The sequence below is a fragment of the Euprymna scolopes genome, chromosome 22 (genome assembly GCF_053919585.1).
Source record: "Euprymna scolopes isolate OS-2025 chromosome 22, ASM5391958v1, whole genome shotgun sequence".
NCBI lineage: Eukaryota > Metazoa > Mollusca > Cephalopoda > Sepiida > Sepiolidae > Euprymna > Euprymna scolopes.
Window position 1 is genome coordinate 93,066,566 of NC_136503.1, and position 27,483 is coordinate 93,094,048.

Below are 27,483 nucleotides of genomic sequence, written 5' to 3' on the forward strand. Positions count from 1 at the left end.
ACCCTGTTATTTTTTCAATTTTATTCTTTATAAATATTTGTAATTTTTTTGAGACCTAAGAAAACATTTCAAAATCAGTTTCTGCATTCATATAAAAAAAAAAAGAAAACTAAAAAATATTCATCATCTTATTTTGAAATATTTTTTAAAAAAATGTTATAAAAGTATAGCAAAGCAGATCAAAGACAATATTCCTCCCCTTCCAAATACACTGATTAAGTGGAAGTGTGGTTTAAGACAATAGTTTTAACCTAAAAAAGAAGGAAAAAGAGGAAAAACATTTAGAAGAAAGAGGGCATGTTTTCCTCTTCACTCATCACTGTTATTTTATCTGTTACCAGATTTGTAGTAAGGAGAGAAGTGAAAGTGAGTAATGCATTGAAGTAAGGGAGTGTCATAAATTGAGAGTCAGGAGTTCTGTTTTTTTTTTCTTCTAAGGGGGCTCTTAATGAAAAAATTATTCCATTCTCCCCCCCCCACCACAAGCTAGGTAAAAAAAAAAAAAAAAAAAAAAAAAAAAATGTTTTTATTTACTTTAAGGCTTTCCATCTAAATCTAGATACTGCTGCTGATGGCAACTCGTTCCATGTTGATTTGTTTAAATTTTCGGTGCATTTTTTAAATCGGGCTTTGAAAATATTGGTTTAACTTCCAAATTTATGAACTCTGGCTTATTTGTTCAATTGAATTCTCGTTGAGGACTCCTTGAAGCACTTATTGGTGATTTATTTTTGTCGGATAAGTTACATTTTATATTTTTATTAGATTTAAAAAAAAAATTTTGACTAAAATTTAAAAGTTTGATTTTTTTTTCGATTTTATTTTTCATTAAAAAAAAAAAAAAAATTGTAAATACTTTGATCTTTGCTAGGTTTACTAAAAAAAAAAAAAAAATTAAGACTCTAAATACTTTTTTCACATAGTTATAAATTTCAAAAGATATATACAAGATACAAAACCAGCTGAAGAAGCTCTGCTGACTGGGATTCTAACCGATAATGATACTGCCATTCAGGGCAGTTTAAAATCTTCATAGATGAGTAGAGAATCTGACTTTTATTCCATTGTGTATGAATCTCTAATAACGACAAAATAGATTGAAGCCAGAAAACTGTGCTATAAAGGAAGCATTATATTAGTACAACATCATGCTAAAAGATGACAAGATCTCTGTTACAGCATCTTCCAACATGGTCTATTGGTACTGCATATAGCTGACAGGAATCAATGGAACATCAGCACAGGCACACAATCAACAGCAGACCGTCTTCAAAATATTGGTACTGCATATAGCTGACAGAAATCAATGGAACATTTCAGGTTCAAATGAACAGCCACAGCAGGAATTGGAATACATCCTGGAAAGTCTGTCACAGTTGGTGAATTCCAAAAATGCAATCTGGGCGTGAGAATATTTTAGACGAACAATATGCAATAAAATTTGGTTTTAAATTTGGAAAAAATGCCATGGAAATGTTTGGAATGCTTCAGATTCCTTTTGGACCATCTTGCATGACTCAAATATCAGTTTTTGAGTGGCATAAGAGATTCAAGAAAGGCAGAGAGTCTATGAGAGGTGTGAGAGGAATAAGGAAACCAGAACACCAGAGTTGATTGGCCAAATAAAGAATTTCATGAATAAAGACCATCGTGTGTCTATAGAGGCAATGTGTACAATTTGATGTCAGTGTAGGAACTGTATACATAATTATTCATGAGGAACTGAAGATGCGGAAGATTTGCGTGAATGCACCAGTCCACAACTCCATCCTTGTCACAGACTATTTGACCAAGATGAGCATCAAGACAGTTCCTCACCCTCTATATAGTCCAGACCTTGCTTTCTGTGACTTTTGGTTATTCTCTAAGCTCAAGGAAAACCTTAGAGACTGTCATTATGAGACAATTGAGGAGATGAAAGAGGTCGTGATGGGGGTCATTGACACACTCACACAAGATGACTTCCGTGGAGCCTCCAGAAGTTGTTGGAATGGTACCACAGGTACTGTTTGCACGTTTTCAAACCATTTCTGAAGACCAGGAAATTTCCCATTCTTTGTTTTACAAAGGAATTTAACCTACTTGTTAATTCTTTAACCAATATTTTTATTATGCATTCTTTCTAAGAATATGAATAGATTTTCCAGCCAAATTTTATTTATAAAATATTTTAAAAGAACAATTTAACTGGACATTTAAAACCTATTGTTCTTTAAAACTTATCTACAGAGTTCAATTCTCGTTTTATCTGATATAATTTTCATTTAACTAATTCTCTTTTTTTTTACTTTTCATGTAATATTGCTACTTCATTTAATACTCAACTGGTCCCGTCATGATATCTACACACTCCATTATGTCGCACTGTATAGTAGCCTTCCTCAGCAAAACCTTACAACTGGATGTCAGGTGGCTCACACTTTCTACTTCTGTGTGGCAAAACTTACGTTTGTTATTACTAAGATATATATAACCATGAAATTTGAACAAAACGTGACTTTTCATTCAAATCTTAGAACATCATAATGTTGAGGTTTTCTAGTACAAAATAAATCAAGATAGAAACTTCATTCAACAGACATTTTGTTTTTATAATCACACACTTGTAATGTTTTCTAAATAATTAAAAATTAAAATTAAAAAATGTAATTCATTGCTGTAAACCACTTTGTAAACAGACATTTTGTTATGAATTTACATGATGGTAGCCATATCGTCTGCATGCGAGCGACACTTGCATAAAAATTTTATTTTTTCTCTTTTTCCTTATCACAGGTTTGACTTTAATCCTGAATATTTGTCTTATTTTCTTTCTCCTAAATCTTTTTTGTCAAAAATACTATTATTAACCAATACTTTTTCTTATATTTACGAGAGAAAAAAAAAAGAACCTCCCATAAAATTGAACATTTCCCAAATTATATTTGCATATTATCTGAACTCAAAAACACGCAGCTTTTTTTTTTTTTCCTCTAAAGTATGCATTACTTCTAGCTAAAGTTAATACATAACCCTAAAGGTATTACTTCTTAACCAGCTTTTTAAACGAGTTAAAAATAATCAGACTTTTTCAACTTGATAAAAGTTCCATTATAGCATATTTATTATGGGGTGGAGCTGGAACGGTTTAACATCCCAGCCCGACCTAGATAAAGGCAAAAGGTAACAATGCATTAACATGGGAGGAGAGACTATCTTCAAGTACTATCCTAAGCCGGGAACGGGGCAACGGACTTATACTAAGTAGATGTTAATAAGTCCTTCTCACCTTTTTTTTTTTTTTTAATTTTATTTATTTTTTTCTCAATGGAGAGTAGATAATGCATGTGGATGTGTTATCAGCAACTCCAGTAACTCTCGCTTCTCCTTTTTTGTCCTTCAGTCTTCATTTCCAATGAATGATTTTTCTGACAAAGGGTGAAGAAAAAACTGCTTTCCAGGTTGGTAGTACTGATGCAATTCTCTATCTCTATAAAAGCCAAGTACGTCCAAGGATGGAGTACTGCTGCCACATCTGGGCAGGATCTGCTAAAAACAGCCTATCCTGCCTTGACAGAGTACAAAATAGACTTCGTAGTTTGGTGGGGGATGCCCTTTTCTCTTCCCTGCAGCCTCTCTCCCACAGAAGAGACGTTGCAAGCTTGTCTTTGTTTTATCGTTATTTCCATGGCAAGTGGTTGTCTGAGCTCCAATCTCTCGTCCCCCCCCCCTCGCCAATCTTTCACGAGAAACACCCGTCTGGCTGAAAATACTGTCAATAATTTTCCCCACTCTTTATCTGTGCCTAAATCCAAACGTAGATTCCATGAGCAGAGCTTCTTTCTCAGAAGTGCACAATTGTGGAACTCTCTTCTGTTTGTTTCCCACCTGACTACAACTTGGATGTCTTTGAAGACATCCAAGTTGTAGTCAACATAAACAAATTCCTGACAAACTGCCCCCTTAAGTAAGACACTATCAAATCTCCAATACTAACGATTACTACGATACTATCTCATTGATTACTGTACACGCAATAACCCATATCCCTGAGTGGCCCCCGAGCCTTGATAAGTGATGACCACATGTAAAAAAAAAAAAAAAAAAAAAAAAAAAAAAAGTACATAATCCATTCATTTCAAATTTTATAACAAAAGTAATACATTGTTTTATTTGCCGATAATTTCAAACAGCAGCATTTAGTAACGAGTACTTCTCAGCTTTTTTTGATATGAAATGTTTTTATTTTAAATAAGTCCTTGTCTAAATGTTAAAAATAAATTATCGAAGAAAACATAAATAAATTAAAATGTCAAATTTTTCTTTTCATCACAAGTTAAAATATTCAAATGTTGAGAAAATAAATTTCTTTATCAACCGTATGGAAAACTAAGCTGGCCTTGTCGATTTTTTACACTAAGTCACCAACGTGGATTATTGGTGCTTGCTGCTGCTGGAAAAATGAATGCTGTTCAAAAGATTTCTTCAAAATTCTTATAAATATGCGTTCGTTCAAACGGTTTTCAAAAAAAAAACTATTTGATTTTTTTTTTTGATACATACATGAAAAAAATAAAGGTTTTTATCTGTGCATGTTTGAAATCTTTTCAATGAAAATTGTTTATGCTATAAAGCCTGAACTTTAAGGGACGGTATGGTTCGATCCAAACCAAATGACCAATTTGCTTAGGACAAAAACTAAGATTAAGAGAATAATTTATTCTTGTTTGCCAAATCTGAGTATTTTCCCACTTCACAGAACTTTGGAAATCAATGAGATTTCGCAAGGGTAACGCACATGACGAATACTTTAATTCTCAGGGGTCCAATAAGTAAAAATTTACTAAAAAGGCTATTGTAATAATTAGAAGACTCCATAAAAATTTAGAAAAACACATTTTTATAAAAAAAAAAAAAAAAAAAATAGAGACACAATTCACAGAGTTTATACATTGTTTAACAATGTTTAAAATATCCTTGCCGTCTGAATGTAATGCACGTGACGCTAGAAACAAGATTAAAAAAAATGGTCATAGGTATGATTTTTTATGTACTACATGAAAGAATAATGCCTTCAGACTAAACCAAAAAGAAAAGAGAATAAAGTATTATAAGGGAAATTTTAAATGTTATCACTGAAACCCGAACTGTAACACATGTGACATGGAATGCCCCAAATCTTGATCTAGGGTAGTCATTATCATCCTTTCCTCATCACAGTGAAGTAATTCTCTTTTTAGTAGGTATCCCAAACTAAAATTTTATTTTTATCATATCTAAAAAAAAGTAATGTGGGCATGTAGATTTTTGTAAACCATTTACAAAAATACCAAATTTATTTTGGTAGGTCAATTAGCCATCAAGTTATGATCATTCAAAGTTTGTCGGAATGTTGAAATTTGCTATCGTGGCCGAGAAGCCAAATTTCATAGTCTATAACTAAAAATGTAAGCTACTAACAAGTGAAAAATCCTTATAAATGTAATGTCATCTTGTAGTAGATGAAAATTAATACAAATTTAGGCAATAAATATTAGAGGAAACCAACTTAAACACTAGGCAAAATCCCTCTATCAACGCAAAAACAGTGAAAATACGACACGGAAATGCAACTTTAACTGTTCATATCAATTTCATTTTAATAGCTAATGTATTGAATCTTCTTAGTATGATTCAAAACACATTAGAGATCAAGATAATTCTTTCTTTTAATTATAAATTGATAAAACCACTCAATTGTGGACCATGTAAAAGCAGTCAAACAGGCAATTTTGTAAAAAGGGCAAAAAAGGTAAAAAAAATGAGTCAAAAGTATACGTTACTGAAATTGCTATAAAACTGTAACCATTAGTGGTAGAAGCTTGAAACTTTGCAACTTTACTAATTTTGGGGTGAGGAATTCAAAAAAAATGGTTGCCTTGTTTCTAATAACAAAACTTTTTGCCACAGAAATACTTTTACTTTGGGAAATTTAAACTCGCCAAAAAAGCACCGACGAAATAATATTTAGAAATTTTTTATACAAAAAAAAGGCACAAATCATTTTTTTTTTAAACATTGAAAAACTTTCAACTTAAAAAACAAGTAAAAAAGATATTTTAGGTCTTACTACAATTCCTTTCTTATCGATGTTCTTTCAGAATTCTTTCATAGGCTTCTGCTATGGTAGATATCTCAGGAACCCTCCAAATCCTACCATCACTTGAAACTGACATTACTTCAAAATCCCATCTGTAGACAAATGCTGACTATTTGTGCAATGTCATCTGATAAAGGCCATCGAAAATAATCTTTTCTACTTTTTGTTTGCATTAAAAATTTTACTACAGCGCTGGATGCAGATATAATATCAATGACTTGGCCAATGTAAAAGTTGGTGTCATAGTAGACAGCTACCCATTGTCCTTGATGTTCATAACTGAAGATATCCTAAGATGGATCTTTATCACAACTGCAGGAGTTATCTGAATGTTCAGCAGATTCACTTAGGGAAGACATTTTTTGTTGTTTTGGTGGAGGTGGAGATGAATCAATTGGATTTCTTTTCAAGTAGTCAGAGAGAGCAGCTCCCAGTTGAACTTTATTTCCACCGGTGTTGATTTTGACACCTAAAACAACCTTGAGGTATCTCAATTGGTCTTTGAGTGCTTCCAAACCACTTTCTGAAATTTTTTTTTATCTGTTTATCAGACTTCACTGGACCACCATGCTTAATAACAGAGTTAATAATTCTCTCTTTCTCAGCAGCAGCTTGACATTCTTTTTCCTTCTTTAATCTTTCATTTTGTGCAATTTTTTCTTGGACACGAAGTTTCACAAGGGCTTCTTGTTGTGCATGTTTTTGTCGCAAATGTTTTGCATGTTTTCTGGAGATGCTCAGAATGGATTGCCTCTTTGTTGATGGTATTACTTCCAACCAAGCTGTTGTCCAATTGCGCTTAAGCATATTTGAAGATGATCGATTATGTAGTAATGCATGTCGTTTTGTTTGCATGCTAAAATCTAAATCTCCAAAGGCATGCTCACCTGACAGATTTGTTAAAAGGCAGCTCTTCAAGGCATCTCTCGTCTCCTGATCTACATCTTTTCCAAAAGCACCTCCTTCTAAAAAGTCATGCAACTGGTGCTTAGTGACAATGAGGAACTTACTGAGTATCTTGCGCAAACATTCTAAAACAAGTTCAGGGGCTGTGAGACTAATACAGAGAGACACATTGCGTTCCTCAAAGAATTCCCCATTAAATACACCTTTACAGTCAGATTTTAATAACAACTGGGGATTGTTGATCCAGCATTCTAAACTTAGAGCCATTTTCTTGATATAGTGATGGAAATCAACATACTGTTACTGTTGAAGTCAACATATTGTTAACAAGTTTCCAGAAAGGTTTGGTCAAATTAATGTTCAGCAAACCAACTGCAGCAAGTAGGGAATGTAGTCTCTCATCAGAAATGTCAGCCAAAACACTCTGTAATTTCATATTGCAAGATGTTGCAAACACAGATAAAAATAATTTTATGTGCTCTTTATGGTGATATATTGCCAGGGCATTTTCAAATAGAGAATTAAACCTATTTGCCCGATAACTTGTGATTTGAGATTGGTACCCTTCTTTGCTGCAGAATGCCAGCCATTCAGTTGTGCAACCACTTTTATCGTCTCCACGAGAACATCCAAGAACATCCGCAGTAGTTCTAATCAGCCTTGCTCTAGCTGATTCTGATGAAATCCAATTTTTAAATTGGATGGAAGAATCCATGTATATTTTATCGCCATAAGTCAGTTACTGAATATTTTGTTTATGAGTGTATGTACGGGTGACGACAAAAAAAAAAAAAATTAATATGCGTTCTGTCATAATTTATGTTAATGCTGACATAAAAAGTTTTTATGTAATTATTTTAAAATTTTAGAACAAAATAATTTAATATATTTGCTAATATATAGCCTTGGAACTGAGTTTTTATATTTAGTCAGTTTTTTTTCTACAAAGCGTAAATTTAGACATGTTTGGCGAATTGAAAATCAAAAACAAAAACATGTGCGTTCGGTCACAATTTCTGTTAATGCTGACATAAAAAGTTTTATAATTTAACAATGCTAAAGTTTATCCAACCGAAAAAAATAAAAGTTTCCGTCAGTCCCACATGTTTTGTACACGGTTTTATTAATTAATTTAATTAAAATAATTTAACAATGCTGAAGTTTATCCAACCGTAACCGAAGGAGAAAGCGACGAAAGAACATATGAAAGTTTGAAAAAAGCTATAGAAAATAAACTGGCATTATTTTTTAAATTGTAAATTTTCATTTTTTTTAATGACGTTCTAAAAATATTAATTAAAAAAATATCTTTCTATAACTTTTAAATAATAAAGAAAAAACGAACTCTACCTAAGAACTTTGGTAAGTCCATAGTGAAACGAGTTGTTTGTTTATGTTTTTCCGTTCAGTCAGTCAGTAGTTGTGCTGCTGTGTGGCTACTGGCTAGCTGACAGTTGATAATTGGTCTCTCTAGCATTAAGTTGAAAATCTCTGTAGGTACCCCAACTTTTATTAGTGTGCGCTCCTTGATTTATGGGGCCATAAACATGACACCAACAGATTATTAAAGAGGAGATATTCCTCTACAAAACTATGCCTTTTTTGGAATTCTTACTATAAAATTTCTTTCATGTTTCTTTCACTGAAGTTTTCAAGTTGGATTTTATTTTTTAGAAAAACCACTTATAACCTTTTAATAATCTCACCATGTTATTAAGTGACCTTTTTTCTTTAAAATGATACCATTTTTATATACTTAGAGACTCACAATATGAAGCGCAACAAATTTGAAAAACATCAACATTTTTTTGTGTAAAAAATAAAGCAACATTTACCAAAATTAGAGGCATAACTTGAAAAATCCTGAAAAAAAAAAACTATTAAAGACACAAGAAAAAGAATTATATATCTATAAAGACAAAAGATTAAATTTTATTTAAATCAAAACCATATCAAAATAACCCAAAAATAAACGAGATATCGCAAGTTGAAGTTAAGGGAAATTTTACTTTATTTACTAGTTTTCGCACCTAAACAAGGCAAGTTTGGGATACCTATTTTTAGCTAGTTTAAAGAGCCTTCCTTGGTCAGTTCATCCAAAAAATACTTGGCACACTGTTGGTTGACCTATTCATGCAATTTTTTGCAATGGAAAATTTTGGTGTACTTTTGGGGCTTGTTTTGTGTTGTGCTGGCTCTTGTCATCATGAATTTTGAATTCTGGGAGCTGACCAGATAATGCTCGGTGCTCACAATAGTTGTATAATGTTAATGGTCAATTTGTAAGAGACCGATACCTGCTCCTCCTCTGGGCAAATATAGATAGATACTGGTTTCTGTATAGCATCAACATTTTACTAGTTTTAGTGTTTAGTCTGTTAATGTCTGTTTGTGGTCAATAATGCCAAAGTTGTATGTTGTCACATGCATGCTTAGTGAAATGGCAGTTACCTTGTTTTTGGTTGTAAGCTGTGTTTTACAAAGTTTCCTTACATAGCATACATATTGTCTTCCATGAGGGATGTGTTGGATGGAACAAGTGAAGCATGCATGGTCCTCCGTGAGTGCACAGTAAACAAGGCATAAAATAAAATGACTAAGTTCAGTAGCATTACAAGCGTATGCAGTATTTTCGTGGACATCGGCAATATTACATACCTAATTTGCTTCAACAAGTCATATCTTTTTTATTTGTGAGTCAATTTTTAAAAGAATTACATTGCTGGAAAGAGAATAGAATAATCATTCCAATGATGTTAATTTATTTTGCTTTTATGCATTCAATATTTTTATGCTCCAAGTTAAAAATGAAAAAAAAATGGTAAAAAATGATGACAACAAAAAGGGAAACTGTTTTTTCAATGTTTACATTTTATACGTTATGTTTGGATACACATGCACGAGGTGAAATTTGATTGGATATGGCTGAAATTTTACAGGCTATATAAGCATAGAAGTCCATCTTTACTGGACTTTGATTTACATTTTTACAACCACAGGAAGCAAAGTTACGACCAAGCAAACTTGATGAAGATATTCCAAAATTGATAAGATAAATCGGTATATTTCATCCATTTCCAAATAGATAATAGTTTCAGAATTATTTCCATGTATAATATGTAAATATTTGATAATTATTAATTGTGCGGAAATTTCTTTAAAATGTTATCTTTTATAGAAATTAAAATCCACTTAACAGGGAAAACGACTCGCTATGCGAGCTTCATTTGTATTCTCTTAACAATGAAAAACTTTTTTCTGCTTTCGTTTTGAAAGCAGAAAAAACAGTTTCATTTCTTATTCTGAGTTTGTCAATTTAAAAAAATTATTTTCAAATTTGATTTCCAAACTATACTATTTTGTTATTTTTAACACTTTTAGTACATCGTTAAAAAACAACAAAATGTACTAAGTACATGCGTTTCTGTTATCATGCTATTTATAACTTCTTACTTGTACTTAAGGTAGGTGTTTTTTAGTAGTAAAAAAACAAAAAAAAAACATTTAACAAATAAAAGGTAACTGTGCACTTATGCTACCATGCTGAAATAATATATTATTTAGAAACCCATTCTTAACATGGGGAAGGAAACACGTTTTATTACCTATTCTGTACTTTCCCCTAACAATTAAATAAAAAAGATATCATGAAATTTGATCTTATCTTTAATTCATTGTCAAGACCATTTTTTGAATCTGTAAATCAAACCTGTTTTTTTTTTAACTGAGGATATCTAAATAATAATAATAATTAGACGGTTCGATAAAGAATTTCATTGTGATGCATTTTGTAAATTTTTACCTTTTTTCCACCTTAATATTTTTCTTTAAAATGACTACCTTTTAATGTTTTCGGATATGCTGAAAACAAATATCTCATTTAAATTTTCTGCAAATAAGTAGCTTTCCGGATATTAAATAATGTCATTTCTTATGTTATTGCTAGTGGCCATCTTGGTACGCGCATTTGCACATAGTTTCTCGGGGTTGCGCTCGCGCATACTAAGATGGCCATACAAAATGACATTGCTTAATATCCAGAAACTATTTATTTGCAGAAAATTTTAATGCGATATTCGTTTTCAGCATACCCTAAACCTAGAAAAGTAATCATTTTAAATAAGGTGGAAACAAAGTAAAAAAAAACTACCGTTTTATTTCTTCTTTTTGTTTGCATAGTTGAATTTTTAGTTAAACAACAGAATAGAAATAACAAAAATTAACATCAACTGGTGGTTGCTTATTAGGATTCCTGGTATCCTGGTACTGTGAAAGCTACATCAAGGATTCATGTAGTGTACGATTTATGGTTGCATCTCAGAAAATAGGTGTATATTTTGGGCCAGATGGAGAGGATTTACAAAATTGAAAATTGGACTGGTCCCAAAATGCATAAGTTCTGGTCGACTATGAGAATTTCCATCTTTTACAGAAATCCAACTAAGTCTTCCATCCTGACTACTAAAACAGCCTGAAATTATCTTTGAACTAAACAAGCTCTCAAAAAATCAAACTCATCGACTAACCTATCAAGAAAAACTTCTTAACATTCAGGAAAAATACCCAAACCATCAGAATATCTACACAGATGGTTCCAAAGACAGCAACAGAACTGAATGCAGAGTAATATCCAATAACATTACCTTATAGAAGCGACTACCAGACTATGCTTCAATTTTTAGTGTCGAAGTCACAGTTATAGACGACCTGGCACTAGACTTCATTATTGACCTCACCCACAACACATTTAATTTTTTCAGACTCCCTATCAGTACTCAAATCCTTAAAAGAACCAAAACAAATAACCCGCTACTCATCAACCTATTACAAAAAATACATACTCTTTCACAAAACAAAAGTATCAAATTCTGCTGGATCCATAGTCATTTTGGAATCCAGGGCAATGAAAAAGCCAAGAAAAAGAAACTTCCTAAAAATTAATTTTTAAAAGATAAAAACGATTAAAATTCCATTTTTTCAAAATGTTCTGTTACAACATAGATTTTTTAATTGTGTTTAAATTTTTTTTTAAATATTAAGTTTTAATATAAACATGGCTCTTGTCAGCTATTTTATCACCAGATTAAAACCGATTTGAAAATATAATTGCACAAAATTAAGCATTTTGTAGGCCCCCACCCTCATATTTTGTTTGTCTCTTTTTACCGAACAAAATATGGAAGCCTGTACTTAACCAAATGAACATTCAGTAAAACTGTATTTCACATTTAATATACAAATGTTTAATATTATTAATCATTAAACTGTGTAAATCTTAAAACCTAACAAAATTATAACAAAGATTGATTATTAATTGCAGCTTGAAGACAAACAAAGGTTTTCAAAAATCATTAAATCGTTTCTGTTCTTCCATAGTTTGTATAGTTAACACAAACCTGACGTCACAGAATCATGCATATTTTTTTTCCACATTCATTTGGCGATGCCTACTATTTCGGAAGCCGTTTTTAACATAGGGAGGTCGAAAATAAGAAAATGCCTTTCGGGATAAACATCCGTAACCTCCCCATGTTAAAAACGGTTGGACATTCAGTGCACATTGACCACATTTTCAAATGTTTTAAAAGAGAGCATAGCTCAAAATTTAAATTTAAAAACATGTTTTGGCAGATTTGCCATTTAGTTGTACAAATAGCCTCGAATCCTGTTATCAAAAAAAAAAAAAAAGGACACGTTTGGTCGACACCAGTATATATATCGTAAGCACAAGTTTGTTTATATTTACATGATTATTGAAAATGTAATCTTGTGATTAAAATTTAATCAAAATTAACCACGTTGCTTAACAAATAAAAAAAAAAAAAGAAATAATGTAAGATGAGGTTTTAAAATGATTAAATATGTTTAAGTTTAAAAATAAAAACAATGAACAATGAAAATGTTGGTTTTGTTCTCGAAAGGAAATAATGATAGATGAAGTTAAATATTGAATTCTTGTGGAGACGCAGGAAGAAGTGTTTCCGCGTATCATATGCATCCGAGAACAATATAAAATGTAAAATCAAACCAAAATCTTATTTGTATTGTTCAATGTTTTAAATTTTGAATTATAAAATAAAATACATTTAATCATTTTAAAACTTTATCTTTCATTATTTCTTTTTTTTATTTGTTAAACAACATATTATTTGTATAGTTAAATGTTTTAAATTATACAATAAAAATTTTAAATCATAAAATAAAACACATTTAATCATTTTAAAAATTCATCTTGCTTTATTTCTTTTTTACGATTAAACAACGTGGTTAATTTAAATTAAAATCACAGGATTACATTGTCAATAATCACGTAAATATAAACAAATGGTACTTCGCTGAAAATGCAGATGCCATTTTATTTTGAGCACCTGTCGATTAGAATCAAAAGGAGAAATCAGTATTTTAAACTGAAGTAGAAAAAAAAATGTTTATTACAATTATATTTTCTTACGCAGACTTTTCGGCAGATTTGCCGTTTAGCTGTACAAATATCCTTGAACCAGGTAATCACCGGTACCTAGCAGAAGCTTTTTTTTTTTTTTTTTTTTTTTTTTACATGTTTCACAAACTTTAAATGGGTAAAATATAATCACGTAACTAATCAAGATGTAACCTGTAGAATAATCAAAAGAACTGTGTTAGTCAATAACACACAACAACAACAACAATAATAATAATAGCAGCAACACTTACCAAGGGTCCAGCTTATGCACAAGACAGACATCAGATTGAGCTGGACTGAGGGCTTGTATTTATGTACAAGCATATCCAATCAGGTTATTCAGCCAATCACAATCCAAGGAATAGACTGGCCCATGTGTGCACAATGGAATCTCCCATTGTGCCATAACTAGTTCTCCTCTTTCATGAGAAGTAACTTTAGTCTTTGTCTGACTACGACTTCATCGTTCGAGTTACATGGTTAAAAATTTGTTGGTTCGTATATTGTTATTCTGCGCGTTATATTGTTAATATTTTGTTATCACCTTGTTAAATTTGTTATTGCTTATCTTCTTCTTCCCCCGGCACCACTTTTTCAATTACCGGACTCTTTTTTTAAATTTTTTTTTTGGACTGTTATCTTTCTCTCCTGTTGTTATACGCCGGCCATGGCATCTGCCAGCTGTGTGCCGACGGTTGAGGTGAAGGAAGATGAGGCATCAGGTGGATGGACAAAACCACCAAAAGTAAAAATTGACGTGGTAAAATTTGTCGAAGACGCAAAGAAATGCGTTGAATTTACGACAGAAACTGGTATTAAGTTGGAACAACCGCGGTTACAGGAGTTTGCTAAGAGGACTATTTCTCTATTTGTAATAGACCGCAAAACAAAAAAATTAATAAGATCAACGAAAGATGTTGTCACCAAATTAATTGCATCAGCAGGTTTAAGAGCTGAGCGAATTACAAAATGTAAAGGATACAACACATGGGCAGCTCTTTTTAAGACGGAAGACGAATGCATAGCTATGACAAAAAAAGAAATCATTACCAATGAGTACGTTCTGAGGATGGAATACTTAGGAAGGCGAAGAACTACAGTGTCCATTTTTGAAGTTCCAGGTGCTGTCCCCGGGGAATACCTAGCCGCTTTCTTACTTAAGTTTGGGGACATAACCGGAATAGAGGAGGACCATTATAATGGAGTATGGACTTTTGACATTCTGCTTAACGCAGAAGCATTTTTACGTATACCATACTACCTGGAGGCTGGTGTAGAGAAGCTGCCAATCGTGGTCGCAGGCAGAAGACCAGCATGTTGGATATGTGGGGAAGTCGGCCATCTCACTTACACATGCCCCAAAAGGAAGCCAGCTGTAAAAATTATCCCTACAAATGACCGGAAAATAGGTTATGTAGAACCTAAGGACAATTCCCAGACACCAGCAGAAGAGAAAAACGAAATCACACCTGAGGAGTTTGAAAAGACTTTTAATTCAGAGAAACAATCCCCCAAAAAGGACAACTGGACACTCATCCCTCTTTCAAAAAAATCCCCACCCAAGACTTATGCTAAGTCCCTCTCTAAAGAAGAGAAAATTGAAATTAGAACAAGTAAGGACCCAGGGGGCAATAAATTCAAAACCCTACTTAAACTAAAAGAGACTCTTGATGAGAAAAGGAGAAAATCTGAGGAGAAAGAGTTCCCTGAATCCCTTTTCCCTGAAAAACCGACCTCAAAAGAAAAGCAAATCCCTCGCAAAGCCCCCCCCTTACTAAAGCTTCTCTGCCCCATAGAGACACCAAAATGACATCTCTAGGTTCTCCCTCCAAAAAGACCCCCAAACCGTCACCATTCTGCTCGCCAAACAACACGCCCAAGAACACCCCTCCCCCTTCTCCAATGAAAACAGACATGCCCCCTCCTCCCCCCTCAGATAAGAAAAGACATAGAAGCCCCTCTGTAGAGACTGAACCAAGGAAAAAAAAACAACCCTTCTTTAATGGGAAGGATGTGTGCAAGATCACGGCAGAAGTAGAGAACATAATGAAGTCCCATAGCAGGAAAGAATACAGAAACCTCCTCGCTTTCAAATCATACCAAAAAAAAGACATTACTAACCCTGAAAATTTTAAAACAAACCATATACTAACAGTTGTCAGGAAACGCGAGGAGGCCAAAGGACTATGGACTATGCTGGAGGAAGCAAACTCTGCTTTCAACCTTTATCCTCCAGCAGCCTATTTCAACGACAACGATTTAATCGAAATTAGAAAACGATGTGTTGGACGGGTCCCTATCAAACTCCATCCTTCACTTTATAGGGCAGTTAAACTAATCTTCCCCCTAGACATCGGCGGTCTGTCCCCTGACGGGTCTATCACCACTGAGATGACCACTGGATCATTGGGGACAGCTGTCGGTGTCTTGACACCGTCTATGTTTGATTAGGTTTCTCAACCCTAAGTAACTCAAGATGGCTTCCTTAAGATTAGCTAGTTTAAATGTCCGAGGGTTGAGAGACGCCTCTCGTAAACTTCGAGTTGCACGCGACCTTCAACGCCTTGGTGTGGATATTTGTTGTATACAGGAAACTCACTTCATTCCTAGTGATTATCAGGGTGTGCTCCTTAGAGACTTTCAGCTCTATTCAGCACATTATGATACCCATGCAAGGGGGGTTACCTGGCTAGTTAAGCGCACTCTTGATGCGTCGTGTGACCCTATTTATGCAGATCCAGAGGGAAGATTGCTCGTTCTAGATGTTACCGTAAAGGATGTGGCATTTCGTTTTATTGGGGTTTATGCGCCCAATAACCATGCTGAGCTAGTTTCCTTTTTTCGGCGAATCGAGCCTTTCATGAATTCGTCTCGACGGTTAGTTTTAGCGGGAGACTGGAACGCGGTCCTGGATCCCGAGTTAGATCGCGGGGTTAATACCAGAAGGGATACTAATCAGAACCGGGATGCTAAAGCGTTTCGAGACTTTGTCGACAAGTTTGATCTTGTCGATAAATTTCGGAACGAAAAACCCGGGGATTTAGCATGGACTTGGACAGGTAGACGCGGCTCCGATTCGGTGCAACTTTCGAGTTACATCGATCGGTTCTTAGTTAGGAGAGTCGACTTAGGGCTTTTAGACTGTCCAAGTTTTCATAGTATAGTTTATTCGGACCACAGGCTTGTCCGGGTTCGAGTAAACTTAGATAGTGTTAAACCTAGGATGGCTAGTTACTGGAAGTTCAACACGTCGTTGTTCGATGTGAAGGACTTCCGGGAACAGGTTCTACTAACAATACAGAGGGAATTGACGGGGGCTATCATCGGGAATAAGTGGTGGGGCAACCTTAAAAAAGTCATTAGGTCCTTCGCTGCTGATTTTAGTCGCCGGCTCAAACGTAGTTCTAGAGCAGTGAAAGCGGCGCTAGAAGATAGATTAGAAAGGGCGGTGGAGGAGGGGGATAGTGCTAGCTATACTGTAGTTAAGGCTGAACTGGACTCCTTGGATAACAGGGAGGACCAGGGAGTATTAGTTAGGGCTAGATTAAAAAGAGCGCCGAACGAGGCAACAAACATGGCCGCGTCATTGCGTGCGGAGGAGTTTCGACGTTCTGCAGATCGACACATCGCCAGTGTCACATTGCCGGACGGACGAACCGTAACTTCAAACGACGGAATCTTGGAGGGTTTTCGGACTCATTTTCAGGAACTTTTTACCAAGGAGCCCGGTCTGACTATTGAACAGTTTGACACCTATTTAGCCGACTTTTCTCGCCTGGAGGCGACCGAAGCAGCTAGGTGTGAAGGTAGCATAAAAGAGGAAGAAGTCATTGAGGCCTTGAAACAGGTCGGGCTAGACAGGACCCCTGGGATAGATGGTCTGCCCTACGAGGTGTATTTGAGGCTGTCGCCCATTTTTATTCCTTTGCTGACCGTACTTTTTAACTCCTGGTTTAGGAACGGGTGCATACCTCAGTACTTTACCAGGGGGATCATTAAATTGTTACGCAAAGATAAAAATGGAGGGGATGGGATAGGTAATTTCCGGCCCTTAACGATGTTAAACACAGAGTTAAAGATTTTGGCCAAGATCTTAGCAAATCGTCTGCAGATTGTCTTACACCGGCTAATAAGTCCCGAACAGACTTGTTCTGTTAAGGGCCGGACGATTCAAGACAATTTGCACACGATACGCTTGATCGTAGAAAAAGTCGACACAGAAGCCGCGCTGATCAACTTAGATCAGTCCAAAGCATTCGACAGAGTAGACCATCGTTACCTAGGGGCTGTTCTTCGCTCGGCTGGGTTTGGTCCCCAGTTTCGCTCTTGGATTTGCCTCTTGTATGCCAACCCTGGTGCTATGGTAGAAGTGAATGGGGTGAGGTCGAAACCCTTCATGTTAACAAGATCGATCCGTCAAGGTTGTCCGTTATCCCCAATGTTATATGTGCTGGCGCTTGAGCCATATTTGCGCCAGCTTCGGGTGAATCCGGTCCTTCGCGGGATTACTTTGCCAGGTGGCTCTACCCCGGTAAAGTATACCGCCTATGCTGACGACGTGACTGTGCTTGTAACGAGCAGTGCCGAGATTAGAGTCGTTGACATAGAAACAAGTCGGTATGCCAAGGTCACAGGGGCCATAATTAACTACGTTAAGTCTATTGGCTTACGTATCGGTGCCTGGAGGGGTATGCCCCTTCAGGGACCCTTTGGTTGGACTGATGGGCCATGCAAGCTACTCGGCGTCTGGTTTGGCCCCGGTCTCCAGCTGGAGAAAAATTGGTCGGAGGTATTGGAAGCGGTCAAGGTCGCATCTCATTTGTGGGCCTTGAGAAATCTGTCTTTGAAGGGTCGGGCGGAGGTATGCAATTCTCATATCTACCCCCTGATCCTTTACCGTCTATCAGTACTTCCACTCCCGGAGACCACACTAGTTGATCTGGTGCGTGCTCTTTTTGCATTCTTATGGCGCGGAAAGCAAGCCATGGTTACTCGGGAGGTCTGTTACCTGCATCCGTCTGAAGGCGGTCTGGGTATGCCTAGTGTGCAAATACGTAGACACACTCTTAGGCTGATATACCTGGATCGAATGTGTACACCAAGTGAGGGAAACGGTGTCTTCTGGATAGAAGACACTAAGAAAGCCTTTCAGGCTTTGGAGAGTGTGCATTCGGCTAGAGGGGAGGCACACAAGTTGTTCCGAAACGAGTGCCCTTTCTATCGCGAGTGTCGGCAGGCCTTGAGATTTCTTCTACGGGTCCAAGAAAGCCTCTCTGACACCCAGCTGTTGTCTCGCAAGGCGCTATATCGGGCCTTAGTGAGGGGATCCGTTCGAGACGAAAAGATTGAGGAGTTCGGTTTTACGAAGGAGGAGCGCCGCTTAATATGGCCTTGGGCGCCTGGGTCGAGCTGCTTCGATAATTACGAGGCATCGCTCACCTGGCTGGTAATACGAAATGCCCTCTGGGTCGGCAAAAGACTTTACGCAGCGGGTTTTACGGAGACACCCAATTGTGTCCGATGCGGAGAATGGGAGGAAGACCTTGATCATGCTTTCTTCCACTGCGCCATTGTTCGACCGTTGTGTGAGTTAGTTGAAGGCTTCACGGTTCGCATGCTGAGCGAGCGGTTTTTTGTGCTGGAGTCGGTTTCCCCGTGCTGCAACTGGGCACCGACCATGAAGAAAGAAGAACGCTATGTTTTTCTGTGTTTACTAGCAGTTATGAGAGGCGTGATTTGGACGACGCGACAGAAGGAGGTTTACGGAGGTGAGACCTTCACTGCTCCCCAGCTTGTCCTCATTTTCAAATATCGATTGAAAATGCGAATTAAGCTGGAGAAGGTGAAACTCACTCCTGTGAATTTCAACGACAGGTGGGTGAAAGTTTCGCGATTGTGTAAAGTGGAGCTAATCTTGAATTTCTTTTTTGAGTGGCTTAGGTTTTTTTAAGGATTTTGGGTAACTTGATCAAACATAGACATGCATCGGACCTCCTAGAGTAGGCTAGTTAGGCATTTTTGTTCGATTTTTAACTTAGCTAGAGTATGCATGCTATCATCGCCCCAATCCCCTTTTTTTTGGTTTTCCCTGTCCCAGCGTCCCTTTTTTTTTTTTTTTTCTCCTCCCACTTTTGGTTCGATAACCCCCAATCCCGGCCCCTTAGGTGACGGATAAACTGTTTTGCCAGAGATGTGGGCCATTTTTGTTGTGTTTGTATAAAGTCAGTTTTCGTGGGACCTACATCTTTTCGACTGGCAAAACTTTTTATCCGCCACAATTAGTAGTGAGGGGGTTCTTTTTACTAACCACCTTTTAGCATTGTATATTTTTCATCCAATTTTGTAAATAAGATTTTTATCCCCAACCCCCCCACATCATGTATATATATTTGTAACTTTCGGGTTTTAAGTAGGATGTCCACAGAGTGATTCTGGTATTTTGGTGAAAGAGTCTAGTTAAGTTAACGTTATGTTAGTTAGGTCAACATTAACCCACACCCCCCTTTTTCGGCCTTGTGCCACATTTTTATTTGTGTAATTTTATTTTATCAAATAAAATAAATATTAACTTTAGTCTTTGTCAAGTTATCCACAACTTGAACGCTGACCAAAAGTCCACTACACAATCCAACATGGCGCTACGAACAGGATTCGAGACAGAAGATTGGGAAGACTATTTCCTCAAAGCAGGCATTGCTGCCGATTCCGTCAAGAGCTACGCTGCAACTTTTTTGAAGGAAAAACTGAAGAAAGAAAACCTTCAAGTAATGGATTGAGCCATGCTAAGAGAATTGGGAATCACAACAATGGGAGAAGCTCTGTCTATCCTTCGACAAGCCAAGGAGCCCGCTACCCAGACCACCTATGCTAAGGCACCAGCTGCCAGGGCTCCCCAACTTCATCTCGAAATGACCCCTCAACAATTCAGAAAATTTCGGATTGACTGGGAAGTATTTACCAGAATAACGGACATGCCACCTTCTCAGGCCAATACCCAGTTATACAGTTGTGCTGATGAATCCGTTCAAAACGCAATCATAAATACGTACCCTAAGTTCTTCACCACCAACCCAGACAAGCTGCTAGAGATGACAGAAGCATTGGTAACTCAAAAATCAAATCCCATGGTCCATCGGATGACATTTGCAGCTATATCACAGCATGAAGATGAACCCATCCAACAATACCTTGTTCGTCTTAGGTCCACGGCCATAGACTGTAATTTCTCATGCCCCAACTACAATCACGACCTGTCCGACATTTACATCAAGGACCAATTTATCAAAGGCATATCGAATGATACGCTTCAGACCGATCTACTGGCAAAAGCCGGGTTGCTAAAAACTCTCAACCAAAATATTTGTCATGCTGAGGCATTCGAGTCTGCACTACGGGACCAAACCACAATGACTGACACCTCAGACATAGCTACAGTCCGGATGTCAATGTATCGCAAAAAAAAAAAACACAGTGCTGTACGGACTAGCAGAGGCAATATTCGCACTAGCTCTACTGCTACTCACAACGATAACATTGCTGATAAAGAACCCCGTCAAACCTGCATAGGTTGCGGTAGTCACCAACACGGTACTCCAAGGACAAGTGCCCGCCATTTAACATGTCCGGCATGGAATCAAATGTGCAACACTTGTAGGAAACTTAACCATTTCTCAGCAGTGTGCCGGACAAAGAAATATCGCCCGGCAGTGATAAAGAGTTTTGAAGACCAAGAAGCTCCCATGAATACACTCATGGCCCATATCACATTCGATCAAATGAGGGGCACCATTATGACTACAGAAGGTGATCTGTTAACTGAAATAAATGCATCAGTAATCCCATTCTCACCAAAACCAGATCCCAGACGAGCTGTCAATATCCCTAGGAGTTGTAGTACAACGCTAAAGGTTTTTCCCGACAGTGGTGCCGCCATTTGTCTTGGGGGACCAAAGCATTTAATCAAAATGGGCCTCACAGAGATTAGTCTTATCCAATCAAGAAAGATCATACGAACAGTTGGAGGTTTCACACTCATGTGTCAGGGTTGGCTACCAGTTGAGTTTGTGGTCAGAGGGGAAACAACTAAACAAGCCCTCTACATATGCAAGGGCATACAACGGCTTTATCTCAGCAGAGCAGCCTGCATCGATGTGGGAATATTGCACAAACATTTTCCAAACCCTTTAGCAGACGTACATGAAGAGGTAGACACCGAGTCTAAAAAGTGTGTAGATCAATTGCCAAATCGCCCCAAAAACCTCCCTTTTCCCGCAACAGAAGATAACATAGGCAAACTTAAGAGCTGGCTCCTAGAAAAGTTTGCCAAAACGACATTCAACAAAGATGGGATATTTCCAGCCATGTCCGGCCCAGCTGCCCACATTCACCTCAAAGAGGGAGCAATCCCTAAAGCCAGGCATAACCCAATTCCTGTACCCTTCCACTTCAAGGAACCAGTAAGACAAGCCCTTTGGAAGGATGTAGAAAAAGGTATCATAGCTCCAGTACCCGTGGGTATGCCTACTGATTGGTGCAGTACTATGGTAATAACTGCCAAAAAGAATGGTAATCCAAGGAGAACAATAGATTACCAACACCTTAACTCTCAATGCAAGCGAGAAACCCACCATACTGGGTCGCCATTCCAGTTGGCACTGCAAGTGCCACCTAGAACAAAGAAAACAGTCCTAGACGCTGTTGATGGATACCACTCGATTCTCTTAGACAAAGAATCTCAACCATGAACCACCTTCATAACTGAGCGGGGAAGATACATGTATCTTAGGATGCCTCAAGGATATGTCGCATCTGGGGATGCTTACACTCGTAGATACGATAAGATAATAAAAGATATCCCACGCAATATGATTAAATTTAATTAAAATTAACTACATTGTTTAACAAATTAAAAAATGCAAGATGAAGTTTTAAAAAATATATTTTATACTTTAAAATTAAAAACATTGATCAATAAAAATGAAATTTTGGGTACTGATGTATTTTTGGTGCCATGCTGAAATGATAATGTTATTATTTTTAAACCCATTCTTAATGGGGAGTTAAACACCCCCTAACACAAAAATGTGAATGAAAAACTCGTAATTTCTCTTTTTAAAGTGGGTTGTTTATTTTTTTTATGGAATATACTTCCAAATAAACTTTTAAAGTCGTTTAAAAAATAATAGAAATATTATTTTTAAAAAAAGTGTTTACAAAGTGCGTTCATGCAGCCATTTTGTTTACGTAATGAAATTAATTTAATTTTACGAGTTAAATTTTTTTCAATTTAAAAATCTATCAAAATTTTTCTATTGGTTCAATTTTTACGATATTTTCTGGGTCAAGTGAAATTTTATGCTCATTCCAATAAACCGAATATAATATTCTAGACAAGCGTTTTTTTTTTAAATCCCCCCCCATTTTGAAATGTCTATTAAAATGAAAATTAATTTTCTCACCTCAAATTTATATCACAAATTGAAAACAAAAGATCAATAAATAAAATAAGCTGATTTAAAACAAAACAAAAAACAGAACAGTTATTTGCAAATTTACCTGTAAAGTCCAAAGTTTAAAATGTTGAATTTTGTTTTTTTAAATGAAACCTTATAATCTTGTTATATTGCACAGAAAGTGTCATTTAATTGCGGCAGTTATTTCTATTTCATTCAATGTTTTTTTTTTTGTAGATATTAAAAAAAATTGACTCCGTAAAGAAGAATAAAATATATTAAATCAAAAACTCATGTATTTCTTTAAGAGAATAAAAAAAAACTCAAAAATAAAAAAAATTTAAAAAAAATCGCTTGACTTTTTTTTTTTTTTATCGGCAAAAACTGATAAGTGAAATGGGACTATTTTTAACTACAGTGGCCCATATTTACTAACTTTCGTTTACAGCCAGCAATAGAAAGAGACATTAATTCTGTCGCTTACAGGCCACCATAGTTCATAACTAAAAAAAAAGGGAGACGGTTATTTCCCCCTTTTCTATTTTTGATGAGCTGAAGTCATATTTTTTAATACTCGCTTAAAAAAGTATTTTATTTAAAAAGGACATGGAATATAAAATATAAATATGGATAAATTCTTAACAATGAAGAATAGAAGTACCCATTGAATAGTATTTTTTATAGGTAAGTGATTTTTTGGAATTTATATATACATATATTTTATCAAAGTTAAAATGCATTCATTTTCTTAAAATCTTTTTAAAAGAAAACCGATTTATAAAAACAAATATTGCATAATTTGCTATTAAACCTGTTATTTTTTTTTTAATTTGGTCTTTGCTCTTTTAATTGAAAAAAAAATACGGTTTGAATTACATTTTTCAAGTAGTTATAAGCTTTGAAAGATAGGAGGTCGAATTATTCAATTTTTTATCACGCATTTTTAAATGGCGTTTTCTGACACTGCTAATGAGGAGATGAGGATGTTTTGTAACTATTCTGTGCTTCCACCTTACAATTAAAAAAAAAAAAGCTATCGTGAAACTTGAATTTAAACTGGAAAGAAAAGAAACGAAAAAGAAAATTGTATAAAAATAGTGCAGTACCATCTGCCATCGTATGCATCCGATCGATCATATATCTACTGTAAAATTAAACCAAAAGTAAATAAAGAAATTGAAAGAACATATATCCGTAATTGGAAATGTTTTGATTTAATTAATGAAAACGGGAGCTGGCATTTTCAAAACAAATGTGGTTCATTTTTGTTACGTAGTTTTTAATGCTTTTTAATTGATCTAAAAAAATTCAGTTTTCATGAGCAGTTTACAAAAACAACCATTTTTCCGTAAGTAACGTGCCAAAATTTATCGAGCAGAGTAATGATTAACATTTCACAAAAATTCTGTCTTTACATTGGCGGGGCGGAGGGGCGCGGCGGTGTTGCCCCGCCAATGTAAAGACAGAATAAATTTTGGCACGTTACTTACGGAAAAACAGTTAATTAAACTGCAGAAGCATCTGTTAAGCTATACAACTTCTATATATGATTATGCCCCCAAAAAAAGAACGAAAACAAAGATGTTTTTTTGTAAACTGGTCGTGAAAACTTACTAACAGCATTATTTTTACTGTAAAATGAGATCATTTTTTTATGAAAATATTTCTTGTAATTTAAAATGTCCGCCATATATACATGCGCCTTGTGAAATATCACCTGACTATCGCACATGCGTAGCGTAAATGAAGTCAGTGAAGTGGCCTCTGTGAGCATGCGCAATCAGCCGACTTATGCCATTATAACTGATTTTATAAATCTTCATTTTGTAAATTAGATATCATATATACATATATATACATTTTATGAGAGAAAAAAAAAATAAATAAATTAGAGTAAATTAGTGTTATTCATTTAATCTATCACCGCTATATTTCCAAACACATTTTTTTTTAATCTCTACGATATTTTAACTTTTAGATGTAATCCACTACACTAATTTACTCTAATTTATTTTTTATTTTTTTCTCTCATAAAATGTATATATATGTATATATGATATCTAATTTACATAAGGAAAACACGTTGCTCTCCCCCACCATTATATATAGCCCCAATCCTCCGACTCTCTCGTCAATGACCATCCCTCTTGAAGAAGCCCGCATAAATCGGGCGAAACGTTGAGTATCCAGGTCCTTCCACCTCCATTTTATTTCATATATGTATATATATATTTTTTTTTGGTGCTAATGCACTTACTGATCCGCGCTATTTTTAAAATCGTATTTCCAAGTTTAATTAAAGTTTTATGTTTTTTATTCAATTGTAAGGTTGAAGTATAGAATAGGTACAAAACACCCTCCCCATGTTAAGAATAGCTTTTTAAATACTAACGTTATTATTTACGTCCGGATCACTTTCTGCACTAGTACCATGTTTTTTTTTTATTCAATTGTAAGGTTAAAGTAGAGAATAGGTACAAAACACCCTCCCCATGTTAAGAATTTTTTTTTTTTTTTTTTTAAATAATAACGTTATTATTTCAACACGGATCAATAAGTGCATGAGTACCATTTTTTGGTATTATTTTAGTAGTTATCGAGATATAAAAAGTTGTCTTATGCATTGTATTCTTTGGCGGCCATCTTTTTTACGCGCGTGCCATAAACAAATCTAGGCATCTATGACTGACACTGCATGCGCGTAAAAAAGATGGCCGCCAAAGAATATAATGCATAATATAACATTTTATATATCGATAACTACTTGTTTCTGCAAAATTTCATTGCGATTTTCGTATTCAGCATAGTCGAAAACCTTTAAAAGTCATTTAAAAGAAAATTGTGGAGGTGGACCTAATCTGAAAATTTACCTTACTTTTTTCAAAGTTCTTTCCGGGGCACTTGTACAGTTTAGTCAAGGCATTAAAAATGAACATATCGAAAAAAGATTATATTGTACGTTTCAGTTTTGGACTGAAGATCTCCGAAAAAAAAAAAAAAAAATTTCATTTAATTTGATCGAGTAGTTTTGTTTTTTTTTTTTGCAGCGGAAAAAACACGTTCTTATGAGAGCGCGTTGAAGTCAACCATTGTAAAATTTACTGAAGCTGAACATGCCACGGAGAGATAACTCAATGTAAAGCGCCGACACTCCCTTCCCATTTTTAATTCTAGCTTTTCTTCCTAAAAATCGAACCTTTTGCTCGGTATCATAACAAATTGTTTTTTCGATGTAAAAAAAAAAAAAAAAAAAAAAAAAAAAAAAAAAACACTACTTGATGAAATTTTTTTTTTCGGAGAACTTAGTTTCATAACGGATACGTGAAATATAACCTTTTTTCGATATTTTCATTTTTTAATGTCTTGACTAAACTGCATAAGTACCCTTAGTAATTAATATCTAGTTTAATTTTTTATTTATTTCCTACTTTAAAATACTGTTTTCTTCAATAGGTGCTCGAAAAAAAAAAAAAAAAAAAAAAAAAATGGCTTCTCCATTTTCAACGATAAACTGTAGAAGTACCAAACAAACTTCTGTTTATGATATACGAATTTAGGTAAAAATGGCACCGGTAAAAATGGCACCGGCAAAAATGGCACTGGTAAAAATGGCACCGGTAAAAATGGCACTGGTAAAAATGGCACCGGTAAAAATGGCACAAGTGAATAAATAGGTGAAAATGGCACCGGTAAAAATGGCACGTAATGGATTAATGAGAAAAATGACAAAACGAGAACATGCATGAATATCTCACAGTATATTAAAATGGGAAAACGTGCGAAATTTGTCGAATTAAAAAGGGTGCTAGACGACCGATCTGGTCTCAAATTTTACCCTCGTTTTGAGTTTTCCAAAAGTTAGGTCATGTATTGCGACGTCACCGGTGTTACAGAAAATAATGAGAAGTTTGTCAAATTTAAATAGATCCTAAATGCGAATCTCGTTTTTGAGATTTCCCAAAGTGCTATTACGTCACAGGTGTCAGAAATAACTTTTTTCATCTGTGTGGTAATTCATTCACCTCTTCTCCCCTATTATAAGTTGAACACTGGGCAGAAATAAATTTAAAAAATCTCCCTTATTTACAAACAAGTTCCTTTTATTTTAATTAGTTACTTCTATTTATTTGTTTCTTTATCATATATTCGATTCGATGTCTATACTAATAAATGCCTTAAAAATAAGAATTATCGAACATTTATTACTATAGACAACAAAATGAAAATATAAAATATACAACAAATAAATGCTACCAAAAGCAAGATATGCTAAAAGTAAAAATAAAATAAAAATAAGCAGTTTATATATTTTTCAAAAATACAAACAAAATAACTTAGGCATAAACAATTATAGCGAGGAACAGTCCATTTGATGACGGCTTCTGATATTGAAATCAGAAATCAACATTATGTTATTCGTTCCTCGTAATTTATGTACACTTAGTGTTGTTTCTTTTTTTATGGAACTCCTGCAGTCCTGCATTGCAACATGTCGGCAATGGAGACGAGTTAATGAAACTCAAATATAAAGAAGTTTCTTCATAAATATTTCATGTTTTTTAAAT

At 35.2% G+C, this 27,483-nt stretch overlaps 1 protein-coding gene across 2 annotated transcripts in view; it reads right to left on the bottom strand.

Moving 5' to 3' along the window:
- LOC145243546 (ribosome-releasing factor 2, mitochondrial-like) overlaps positions 1–27,483 on the bottom strand; it is a 110,340-nt gene that overhangs the window by 77,815 nt on the left and 5,042 nt on the right. The window contains exon 1 of one of the 2 annotated variants that reach the window (XM_080106525.1): positions 13,718–13,869. The exons of the other annotated variant lie outside the window; for it this stretch is intronic. Within the exon in view, the coding sequence (XP_079962651.1) occupies positions 13,718–13,790 (73 nt within the window). The 5' untranslated portion in view covers positions 13,791–13,869. Of the gene's footprint in view, positions 1–13,717; positions 13,870–27,483 lie in introns of those variants that run through there. 2 annotated transcript variants of the gene reach the window in all.